At 41.9% G+C, this 12,730-nt stretch overlaps 1 protein-coding gene across 2 annotated transcripts in view; it reads right to left on the reverse strand.

Annotated features, from left to right (window-relative positions):
* DBX2 (developing brain homeobox 2) overlaps positions 1-12,730 on the reverse strand; it is a 35,431-nt gene that overhangs the window by 6,025 nt on the left and 16,676 nt on the right. Inside the window, exons 2-4 of one of the 2 annotated variants that reach the window (XR_010992132.1) lie at positions 12,115-12,210; positions 7,288-7,475; positions 3,588-4,143 (exon numbers count right to left, since the gene is read on the reverse strand). Coding sequence is in view for 1 of the 2 variants with exons in the window: in XM_068170307.1 (XP_068026408.1) it covers positions 3,823-4,143; positions 7,288-7,475; positions 12,115-12,210 (605 nt within the window). In the remaining variant the exon portion in view is untranslated. Of the gene's footprint in view, positions 1-1,354; positions 4,144-7,287; positions 7,476-12,114; positions 12,211-12,730 lie in introns of those variants that run through there. The other variant, XM_068170307.1, reaches the window with a different exon arrangement.

Consider the following 12,730-nt stretch of genomic DNA (forward strand, 5'->3'; position numbering starts at 1 on the left):
CATACTGAAGCATTATTCTAGCTATAGAACAAAAATACTGTGAGGGGGTGTTAAGAGATTTGGAGGTCCATGAGATGGTGTAAATTTCAATAGGCTATGGTGAAACCAGAACTTGCTCAATTTGAAACACATATTATCACTGTGAAACTAATTCTGCAGGAGCCTTGCTTGATCTTTCCCTCAGTAAGACATCTTTCAGATGTATTCTGCTTAACACATCAGCTCAGAGTTTTGACAGAAGTTCACATTTGGTGCTTGCAACACCATCAATTGAAAAATTTCCAAGGAAGCATTCTGAATTCCATCTCCTCTCTCCAGAACTGTTTCTGACACTGATGTTCAACTGACTTGCAGTAAAAGAATATGAGCAGCTGTGAAGTCTTCCTTTCCCCTGAGGTGAAATGAGAAAACCCCAATCACACCCACAATATACTAATTTCCTCCAAAACAGGAAGCACCAATGAATACCCACACAAACACACCTCTACTTGATCACTTGATGGTAATTTGGAAATACCTGCATGCCTTTCATTGCAGGCAGCCACTAATAAATGCTATTTCACAAGAATCTGGGCCACCAACACTTATTGGTCCTTCATGTAGGAGCTAGTCAGAGCAGGACTATGACCTTTATTTAGAATAAACCAAACCAGGTTGGAAGAGATCTTCAAGATCATCGCGTCCAACCTATCAACCAATCCAACCCACCCAAACAGCTAACCCATGACACCGAGCACCCCATCAAGTCTCCTCCTGAACATCTCCAATGACAGCGACTCCACCACCTCCTTGGGCAGCCCATTCCAATGGGCAATCACTCTTTATGTATACAACTTCTTCCTAACATCCAACCTGAACCTGCCCTGGCGCAGCCTGAGACTGTGTCCTCTTATTCTGGTACTGGCTGCCTGGGAGAAGAGACCATCATCCGCCTGTCCACAACCTCCCTTCAGGTAGTTGTAGAGAGCAATAAGGTCACCCCTGAGTCTCCTCCTCTCCAGGCTGAGCAATCCCAGCTCCCTCAGGCTTTCCTCATAGGGCTTGTGTTCCAAACCCCTCACCAACTTCATTGCCCTTCTCTGGACACGTTCCAGCAAGTCAACATCCTTCCTAAACTGAGGGGCCCAGAACTGGACACAGTACTCGAGGTGTGGCCTAACCAGTGCAGTGTACAGGGGCAGAATGACCTCCCTGCTCCTGCTGGCCATACTGTTCCTGATGCAGGCCAGGACGCCATTGGCCCTCTTGGCTGCCTGGGCACACTGCAGGCTCATGTTCAGCCTGCCATCGACCAGTACCCCCAGGTCCCTCTCTGCCTGGCTGCTCTCCAGCCAATCTGACCCCAGCCCTGTAGCACTGCATGGGGTTGCTGTGGCCAATGTGCAGAACCCGGCACTTGGATGTGTTAAATCTCATGCTGTTGGATTCTGCCCATCTGTCCAGCCTGTCGAGGTCCCTCTGCAGAGCCTCTCTACCCTCCAGCAGATCAACTCCTGAACAGGAGATCCTGAACAGATCAACCTCAACAGGACAACTGGATAGTAAATTCATCCCTTTGTGTATGCACTCTGCCTGCCCATCCCTAAAGGTTTTAGGAAGAATAGGAGTTAGTTCTAGAACCCAATTACAAGATAGGAACAAACTCATGTTAGTAAATAATATGTAACACAAGGCATACTAAATGTGTTCAAGTGCCTTGAGGGTAGGTTTCGAGGCAGTTCAGGGTTTGTAGCCATGGGAAGAGATGACTTGTTAATTTTCATGTAATTCCTTCTTTCTTTCAAAGAAGCACAGGAAATCACATGCAAACAATAATGTATAGTGCAAGACTAGGGATGCACAGTTGGCCACTCAGAAGGCAGGACACACACAAAGCAGGATACAAAGCTCTCCTGATCATGCATGAAGTTTATGATACAAGCTTCATCGCTGCAAATGTATCTAAACTTCACTTCCTAGATGCTACAACATAAGGAGAGTAGTGTATCACCCATCAAAAGGTAGAATGTTAAATAACAATTGGATGACTCTTTAAAAAACATAAAATTACAGTTCAAAAAGCTTTGGAGCTCAAGGGAAGAATAATTAGAAGCACTTACAGCATGTCTGATGAGGAAAGACAGACTAGATTATAATAATCACCTCTTCTGACTACAAAATATATTAATCTGCCAGAAATTAAACAGTCCCTGTAAACTCATGTTTTCCAAAATAACCTTAAAATAACCTTAGTCTTTCTTTTCAACAACTGCATTCATAAATGTAGGATAAAGAAAAAAAGTTCAGCTCCTGTTTTGAGCTATAAAGCCTTGCAAATAAACAATAAACTATACCAAAAAATCATAGAGCGATTTCCTTGAAGTGGACGAAGTAAGCAAATAACTTTAAGTAAAGCAGTTTTAGGAATTACAGAATGTTAGAGGATGGAAAGGACCCTCAGAGATCACCGAGTCCACCCTTCCTGACACAGCAGGACCTGCTAGGGTAGTCTGCACAGGAATGTATCCAGGCGGGTTTTGAAAGTCTCCAGAGAATGAGACTCCACAGCCTCCCGGGCCAGCCCATTCCAGTGCTCCATCATTCTCACTGTAAAGAAGTTTCTCCTCATGCTGAGGTGAAACTGTCTATGTTCAAGTTTGTACCCATTGTTCCTTTTCTTATTACTGTGCACCACCAAAAAGAGATTGGCCCCATCCACATGACACCTACCCCTCAGATATTTATAGACATCGATCAGATCCCCTCTCAGTCTTCCCGTCTCAAGACTAAACAGCCCCAGGTCTCTCAGTGTCTCTTCATAAGGGAGATGTTCAAGTCCCCTATTACATAATATTACATAAGGCTATTTGTATTACAGAGAATACTGTCCAGCCTGTGATATACACATATGCTAATGTGTAGTTATTGGAAGTAGTTTAAACAGGAGCAAGACTACCACGATGTTCCAGCTCCTGAAGTACTTCTCCAAGCTGGCCATAGTGGCAGTTTTTCCAATTTCCAGTCTGGTGCTTAGTGCAGTTGGGCTGCAGTTCTGCCTACTGCCACTGCAGTTTCAAAACAGATGAGATTACACTAACAGTCTGACAAAAGCCATGGAAATTCAGAGTTAAGAATGTTATACAGTTCATCCACAGGAGAAAAGACAGGAGCTAGTGAAGTGCATTTCCCAGTATGCATTCACATTGGAGGGATTTAAATGGGCAATATTTTATAGGGTTGGTTGGTCATCTTTTAGTATTGCATGATTTACCAGGATTATCAGCTGACCTGTGACCGTGCTATTTAAAACTAACTGAACATTGATACAGGTGTGGACAGATGGAGGAAACACAGTAAAAATGCTCATGTTTATCTTGTATGAACCTCTTGTGTCATTAATGAGTTTCAAGAAGAACCCAAATCCACTTGCTATGATACGGGAAACAAAAGTTAGTCTTATCTTGTGCACAGAAGAAATGAATTGGTCTAACTGCAATAAGAGATGAAAATGATTATCAGTGTGCTTTTAATGACTATTGTATACAGCACAGATGTATAAATCAGAGCACGACTTCAACTTCAAGCTCTTAGCTCACTATTTTACTTACCATCAGCTCCTACTTTTAAGGTCAGTATAAGACTGGAAAAAACACAAGAAAAGACTGAATATAGAAGAACACTTCTTAAATCATTAGCTGTTTGTCATTTTAATGGGGTTAGACTTCAGCAAATATATGAGGCATCAACTAGGTAGCTTTACAATTTCCAAATATTGTTAGTCTTAGAGGACTGCTCACTTGAAGCCTGAGCTCTCCACTCAGTTTACAAACTGCCCCTATTTCCTCAGGCTGATGATGTAACTGCCTTATTTGCAGTGTCTTGGTTAGGATACAAATACAGTGGGCTCTGCAATGAATTTGCTCTTGGAGGTGGTTGTGTAGTAGTCAGTCTTTCAGAATTTCCTGGAGAATTCTCCCTCCACCTTGGACTTGCCTGCTCCTGAGCCACTTCCCACACAGATGGGCATGGGGAGGTAAAATTCATGGTGGATTGTGAGAGGTAGTTCTCCTGAAGACCTTCTTCCTGGAGGCACCTGTTTGAAAGCACTTCTTTTTCTTTGGAGTTTCGCCATTTCATTCTTCGATTCTGAAACCAAATCTTCACCTGTTTGCAAATTAATGAGAGCTTATTACAGTACTTTCTTTAGATAACTTCGCTCTAACAAGGCTTTTCTCTTTCCATCCCCTTAGTTTCATGGTACTTCCTTATTCATTATTATGGTGGATACAGTGAAGCTGACTGATTGACATGATCTGAGGATTTTCCCATCACTATTTACAACACCAAGACTAAACACTCTCCTTGACTTTCACCAGCTCAAATATTTGGCTTAGACAGGAAGAAAGGACATCCCAGTGGCTAGGTGTAGAACAAGAGGACACAGTCTCAGGCTGCGCCAGGGAAGGTTTAGGCTGGAGGTTAGGAAGAAGTTCTACATAGAGAGAGTGATTGCCCATTGGAATGGGCTGCCTGGGGAGGTGGTGGAGTCACCATCCCTGGAGGTGTTCAGGAGGAGATTTGATAGGGTGCTTGGTGCCATGGTTTAGTTGATTAGGTGGGCTGGATTAGTTGATAGGTTGGACGTGATGATCTTGAAGGTCTCTTCCAACCTGGTCTGGTCTATTCTATTCTATTCTATTCTAGTCTAGTCTATTCTATTCTAACTTCCTGTAGCAACATCCTTCTAGATAGTAAGGGATTCAGAGTAAATTAGCATTGTCATTAGCAAAAATAAGTGATACACTGATGATCTGAAAGTGGCTCTAAGAATTCTGACTGTTCCCTCCACAAGCGTAGCCAAAACCAGCTTAACCATATAGCTTCAAAATGTGTGTTATGACACAGTGGTAGTAAGCATTTAAAGACTTCTTTTCTGCCTGACTCCAGTTTTCCAGCAGTTGCCTAGAATCCATGTGTTTTGAGATAAAACCAAATTTTCAGAAACTTTGAGTTGTAAAACTTCAGCACAAGTGTTCAAAGGCATTTCTGAAATGCTGGGGAAAAGCTTGGCAAAATATCACAGTATCGCAGTATACCTAAGGTTGGAAGAGACCTCGAGGATCATCGAGTCCAACCTATCAACACAGACCCCATGACTAGACCATGGCACCAAGTGCCACGTCCAATCTCCTCTTGAACGCCTCCAGGGATGGTGACTCCACCACCTCCCTGGGCAGCACATTCCAATGATGAATGACTTGCTCAGTGAAGAACTTTCTCCTCACCTCGAGTCTAAACCTCCCCTGGTGCAGCTTGAGACTGTGTCCCCTTGTTCTGGTGCTGGTTGCCTGGGAGAAGAGACCAGCCCCTTCCTGGCTACAACCACCTTTCAGGTAGTTGTAGAGGGCAATGAGGTCACCCCTGAACCTCCTCTTCTCCAGGCTAAACAATCCCAGCTCCCTCAGCCTCTCCTCATAGGGCTTGTGCTCAAGGCCTCTCACCAGCCTCATTGCCCTTCTCTGGACACGTTCAAGTGTTTCAATGTCCTTCTTAAACTGAGGGGCCCAGAACTGGACACAGGACTCAAGGTGTGTCCTAACCAAAGCAGAGTACAGGGGCGCAATGACCTCCCTGCTCCTGCTGGCCACACTATTCCTAATGCAGGCCAGGATGCCATTGGCCCTCTTGGCCACCTGGGCACACTGCTGGCTCATATTCAGGTGGCTGTCGATCAGCACCCCCAGGTCCCTCTCTGTTTGGCAGCTCTCCAGCCACTCCGACCCCAGGCTGTAGCTCTGCATGGGATTGCCGTAGCCAAAGTGCAGCACTCGGCACTTGGACTTGTTAATTACCATCCCATTGGACTCTGCCCATCTGTCCAGTCGGTCGAGGTCCCTCTGCAGAGCCTTTCAACCCTCTAACTGACTAACATCTGCTCCTAATGTGTGTATCTAGGAACTGCTTTTACATGAAGAGGAGAAATGGTGGAGGGCATCAAATTATCCAGGTCATATTCCCTTTTCCCTTAAATATTTATTTTTAGTTCAAGGATTCAGATACTTGATATGAAGGTGCTATGATATGGAATGTTTGAGAATCATTGACTGAGCTAACACATACTGTTCCTACAGCACAACTGGACAGAAAATTAATTGAGTCACCTCTATGGCAACTGCTCTTCCTTTCATAAGGGGGAAAAAAATAAAAGAGATACATATTTCATCTGTTCTATCATTAGAATGAATTTATTTTCCTGTAGTGGTAGTTGTTACCTGTGTGCCATTGTGCTGTTTTTAATTTCCCTAGGCTCCCTTGAATATCAGGAACACAGAAGAAAAACTCGAGGAAATAATTGTAGCATTAAGAATTTGATTACATAATGGAAATTTTTAGGCAGCACCCTGGTGACTGCAACTGCACATTTTCATTGAAACAGTTTATCCTGCAGAGATTAGAGCTCTGCTCATCATACTGAGCAGCATCACAGTCTGCTTCTTTTTTGTTTATAGTTGCAGTGCTTGTGATTGAGTCAGAATCATTCAGATTGCAAGGAACCGCTCCAGACCACAAAATCTAACATCCTGTGCAAAGTGGAGCCAGCTACCCTCCAAGGTAAAGATGATGAGAGATCCCATTGCCATTTCCAGGCTTCTCTGTCCTCCAGACAGCTTTGGCCATACAAATCCTAAGTGCTTTCACATCTGCATCATGCAAAGTAATAAAATAGCACTTCCACTCTCTCATACTCTTTCAGCTGTCCTCTAGAGATGTGCATCTCCTGCAGTACCTTCAGAATCCCATATGCTGGTGGCTTCCACGTTCATTCTCTGCTGTTACATGCCCCCACAAACATTTTTCCCAGTTTCTTTCAAGTTTTGTGCTCTTCAAGTTAGGCACTTTTGGTTTTACCTGAAGCAAAGTCAGGCTGCTGACATTTCAGGCTGGGCTACTGCCACTCAGCACCACCATTAATGTACTTGTTCAGTAAAAACAGCTCACTAGAGGTCTTAGATCCATGCCTCAACTCTGAAGTCCTGTAGTAGGCCAATTCAAACTCTTCTGAAGTATCCCATGAAATGTGCATTGGTAAGTAAAGTGGGAACATTTTGTAATATGACCCTAAACAATTTTTCCTTCTACAGTTTCTCACAGCTCCAAGGAACTCTCCCTCCCTGCAGATAAGGGGTTTTTCTCTGTAGTGGTGGTTGCCTGTCTGTTGACTCCCCCTGTGCTGTTCCATTTTCTTCCTTCAAAGATTTTTCCTCACAAAGAAAGAAAGTCAGTCATAGATGCTCTCTCATTCCTTACCTGAGACTCCTTTAGACCCAGGTTAATGGCCAGTTTCTTCCTGTCTGTTTTACTAATATACTTCTGCTTCTGAAACATTTTCTCCAAAGCTTTCCTCTGGTCTTCGGAAAACACAGCTCTTCTTAATATACCTCTCCGGGCTTTGGAGTTAGACTCCTGGGTCAGAAGAGGCAGCACACTTTCCTCTCCTAGTGGAAATGGATGAGAGTTTCACATAGTATCTAACACATATCTGAAAAATATTAAGTGCTGTTCATTGTAATGCTATCAGAGTACTGTGCCAAACTTGATTTGTCGATGTTACAAGTGTGTCGTAATGTTTCAGTCGTGTTTATGAAGGACTAAATCCTCACTTGTATCCAGAGGTGTTGTCAGTGGTCAGGAGTTCCCCCTTGACATAGTAAAAACTAAATCAGATGAGTTCATAGAGGAACAGTAAGATTGAGCCTATGCTATTGCAAAATTCAAATACAGTCAGGGAAAAACTTCTCCACTTTCCTTTGGCTGTTATCAAATAAACTGCACTGTGTTTTCCTAGGAGTCTATTTTTCTCCTGTTGTGAAATGTAGAACCAGATAGTAGTCTGTAATACAGATTCAAAGAAACTAAATAGACTTTCTTTATTTTTGCTTACTAAGAAAAGGCTTTCAGAGTGAACTGTTTTTCAGAAAATCCCTGGCCATTCACTTACTTATGTTGGAAACCACACTAAATTATTTCTTTATTAGAGGATTTGGGGAGTACTTGGACTCAGTTCTTTAAGCCTGTTTTTTTAATTCTTTGACAGTTTGAGGGAAAATTCAATCACATCCCCCTGATCCATGCCTAGAGGGAATCCTACCCTGGAAAACAGCCTTGAAGTTGGGGGAGAGAGCTGCACTGGAGAAGCAGATGTATTTGCATTATCCCTTCATTAGCCTCACAAAGAGCATAGAAGACTCAAATCCAGATAAATTTCTTGCCTTCCTCACACCCAATAAAGCCTAAACCCATAGTGTTTTCCCTCTAGAAGGATATGGTGTACAGGAAGCAGTCCCTAGTGAGGCTGGGTATGCCTTCAGCACTCCCAGCTTCCTCAAATGCTCGCCCAGGGAACAGTACCAGAAGCCAGTTGAACAGGGTCTGTTACCAAGCACTGGATGTGCTAGTTGCACAGGGCTGTTGCAAGCAGGCCAGGAAAAAGCTGTATTTTGACACAGAAACCTGTGCTATTGCTATATAGCTACTGCCATCTATGATCTTAATGTAGGAGAGCAGCCATGAAGGTAGCTTTAATTTGTATTGCATGCAATGCAGACCCTAAAGGTGAAACTGCTGTTCACCTTCCCATGTGCATGGGCCAAGATTGCTATTGCCACCTTATAGTTACAGCAACCTCAAAGATGGGCTGCTCTTCAATTTCTGTCAAGAATCTGATTATTTTTATATCAAAGCCAATGGCAAATTCCCCACATAAAGTAGATTCTCCAAAAGACTGCGTATTTTCCTGTGAAAAAGTTATCTGTTCTAGTCAGCTACAACTGCAATTGGGAACTACAACAATACAGTTGTTCAGTAGATACAGTGCTCTTGAAAACACTAATTAAATCCAGATGCAGCTTCCACAAACTGTTCCTTCAGGCTACAACACATTTCAACTTCTGTATATTATACTTCCATACCCATGGGTACGTGTACCTTTAAACACTCACAGGGAAACAAACAAGCATACACTGAGGTTATTGTAGAACTGTGTATGTATAATAATGACAAACTAAAGCATGTAGATATGTATCTCTTGCAAAGTTGACTAAATACTTCCGTGGTGCAAGTGTGACTGGTTTGATATTACATACATTACCCCAGTTATCCTGCTTCTAGCTGTAACCAGTAGAGAAAGAAGAGCATGAACTGAGCAAGTGTGCAATGATCCTTCCCTAAAATATACTACCACTATGAAACTACTTTTTTAGGTACCAATGCATTCTGCTAGATGTGCCATTCTTTAATTTTTTCTACACTTTAAGAACCCATCTTTATCTTTGTCCCTTGTAACAGCCTGTGGCAAAATATTGTTGTTGTTCTTATTATTTTAAATGTTACAGTATAAGTAAGTCTAGATTTATACAGAAGCATTTCAAATTTCAAAATTACATCTGAGACCAGATACAAAAATCACAACCTACTGTTTACTCTCCTGATATTTATTATGGAGTGAGACAAAGTCAGATTCTCTCCAAACCAAAATAAACTGTCTGCAGAGCAAAAGTCAAAATGCCACTATGGAGGCTACTGCAAAGGGCAAGCCAGGTTCATATTTCTCCAAGGAGAGCAAGGTCCTTTCACAACCTCCACCCCAAGCTCCCATCCTGCCCACAAAACTGTGGGCAAACAGTGACCCTTCAAATATGTTTTCTATCCTTGCTCAAATTTGGTGAATTTAGGTACCTTTTTTCCAGGTAGCCTCCAGGTCATTTCTGATGAATCAGCCATTCTCAGGTACTGTACTGGAAGGTACAGTCTGACAGCAGAAGAGCTGGTACCTTCTCTCATCCCCACCATGGGGCGAGAGACACCAACAAGAGAAGAGGCGTAACAGAACTGGTTCTTGCCTCCTGGTCTCCATTCCACAATGGAGTTGTCAGCCAAAGACAGAGGATACCAGATTATGTGACCTTTTAAAATTTGTCTTGCCTGGCTGGTTGTTAACAGTCAATCAGTGAAGAAACAACCCCCTGCTGGAGCCCCAAGGCGCCAATTAATTCTCATACAGGCAGCATGTAGGGTACAGCTTAACACCTGTGTTAGACTAACTTAGCAGTGAAGAATCTACACTCTTTAAGGCATGGCATGTGACTGATTTTAAAAGATTAAGTAAACAAAATTTACTAATGAGTCAGAATGCTCACAAGCATTAGTTAACAGCCACTGGGTCAAAGATTCTGAAACTCCTGCTCGGGGTAATGAATACTCATACCCACCTAAGCAGCCTACAGAATTGTTTTTTGAAGAATACTCCATATTCCAAAACGCAGACAAAAACTAAATGTCAGTTTGTGGATTAAAGGACTTTTCAACACAGTGGGACAGGCAGCCCTTCATGCATTTCAACAACTCCGTCAATACGAAGTAAGTCTGCTTGCAGCCCGTCACTCCCAACGTGCATCAAAAGGTTTCGTGTTCTGATGACATAAATGTGAATCTGTTACCAACTATTTCCTATGTTGCTGGTTTGATTTTTGTTTTGCTTCAGGTTTTGGCTTTTTTTAAAGGCTTTCCTTTGTATCCTAATATATAGTGATAAATGTCCTCTTAATTTGTGGAACAATCTTCACTTGCCTTCATGGCAGAGACCACCTTGAAGGAGCAAGTAAAAGCTTTAGTCATGGTTTCCATTTTTTCATTTGAATTCAATACATTCTAGTTAAATGGACAATTAATAGGTCACTTCCAAAATAGTAGTGTATCAGTCCTAGTTAATAAACAATCCCCACAGTTGATAATGGGCCTATGTATTCAGCAAGTCCCTGTATACACTCAGCTCATCCACTAAATCCCTTTTCAGGTAGACAGGGTTATATGGGAAGATGAGCTAGAATGAGTCTATAAAAGTCAGTTTCATTCACTGCTTTATTTTTCAGTCAAGTGCTTTAAATGGTGTCCAGAAAATCTCTTGGAATGTGAGACAGGAGAAAAGACTGGCACATAGAGTATTGCTTTATGGCCATACAAAAGGGCAACTGACCCTTGCCCAGGCCTTTTCAATGTGAAATGGTTCCTAAAGTTCATCTGCACAGTGAAAAATTGTGGTGAGGTCGCGTGTGGATGAGTAAAGTGAAAGTGGTGATTGGTCATGGTGCTGTCAGCCATTGTGGGAGAGCCAGGGCCATGTAAAACGCTCTGTGGGAAAGTGTCAGCCCCCTAAAGAGGTGCTCAGAAACTTGCAGCTCATTAAACTGCCAGCATTTGCTGCCTCACTTGACAAGAATCATTCAGCTTACCAACTGCCCTTCTGAAACATTCATAAAACACATGCACGCAGTCAGGAAGGGTCTGAATGCAACTGTGATTAAAAAGTATATGCTAGAATATGCACAAGCTCCAATTTTTATTTGGATTTGATAGGTGAATTGTGCTTTTCCTTTGTGTCTAAGGACGAGGAAATACTGCTTCTTTTTGTACTCTTGAGCCATAAACATGAAAAATAACGAATATCCCTTCTTACACTGTGTCACATAAGCTTCCCAATCAAGGTTAAATTTATATTTGGATTAAATGGAAGGGTGTCCCAGGTCTTTATCCTGAACATAGAGTGTATACAAGCCAAAATTCCCTTCAACTTACTATTTCAATTTTTCCAGTTTAATTTGAAAAGAAAACCAAATTAAACATGTGCAGGCATTTGACTGCTACAAAAAAAAAGAGAATGACTGTTTCATTTAAATAATGCTAGGGCTTCCTGAATCGTAATTTACCCCTAACAGACATTAAAACGAAGCATCCATTTTAAGATCTTTCAGCTCTCTTATTTTCTTATTTGCAAATGTTTACTGACACAGTTTCTTAAAAGACTGGTTTTAAAGAAGCTTTTCTATCAAACTGAAAACAAGGAGCTTTCCTAGGTTAGCCCTGTCTGGGTGTCTCAATGCCATTAGAAACCTCTCACAATTGCTCAGTGTACTTAAGTTTGATAAATCTTTGGAAACCCTCTGAATAGGATTGCTGTGATTTTACTAAGGAATTAGCTGCTGCCATTGCATCACCAATTAGTTTTCCAGAACACATTAAATCCTGCTGCTTTGGTTTACAGAATAACTCAAGCATTACTGATGAAGCATAAAAACTTACTTGGAAAAGCAGTGGGGGATGCAGGGTGCTGACAGGACCCACCGCAGCATGCTGAGTAGAATGGCGGGGCTCGGAGAAAAAAGTGTTTGGAAAGAGCTGCAAAGAAAGCAAAGATCTAATTGATTATCCATTGAGCTTAGGTGATATTCATAACAACAGTCCTCCAAGAAGTCAGTGTGTAAAGTCCTGCCCCACAAGTCCTTTCTCCTTTTTCTCAAGATGGTGATATTTTTAAGGCAAACAATGATAAACCAAGCAATCGCTCTTATTTTAGCAAGGCTATTTTACACGCGCAGCTTAACCGTAAGATGCCAAACTCAACGTATTTATTGTAAGAATACAAGTCTGCAGATTTGAAATTTGCCTCTGTAATTGCTATAACAATGGGAGTATTTTCCTAAATATTGAGACTGAATGCATTACTTCAATAATATATTGTTGACACAACGAATGTAATGAATTTGAAAAGGCTATTTTAAATAACTCGAGTAAGCAAGTTACCTCAGAAAAATAAACTCTACGAGTGAATTCTATCTCTTCTGCTTGTACTCCAATGCTGCTAATACTTGAATCAAGAAGATCTTCAATAAACAAGAAGCCTTTGTGAATAAAATCT

This window comes from Melanerpes formicivorus, unplaced genomic scaffold (assembly GCF_026170545.1).
Source record: "Melanerpes formicivorus ecotype bairdi unplaced genomic scaffold, bMelFor1.0.p_v2 SCAF_3, whole genome shotgun sequence".
NCBI classification, from domain to species: domain Eukaryota; kingdom Metazoa; phylum Chordata; class Aves; order Piciformes; family Picidae; genus Melanerpes; species Melanerpes formicivorus.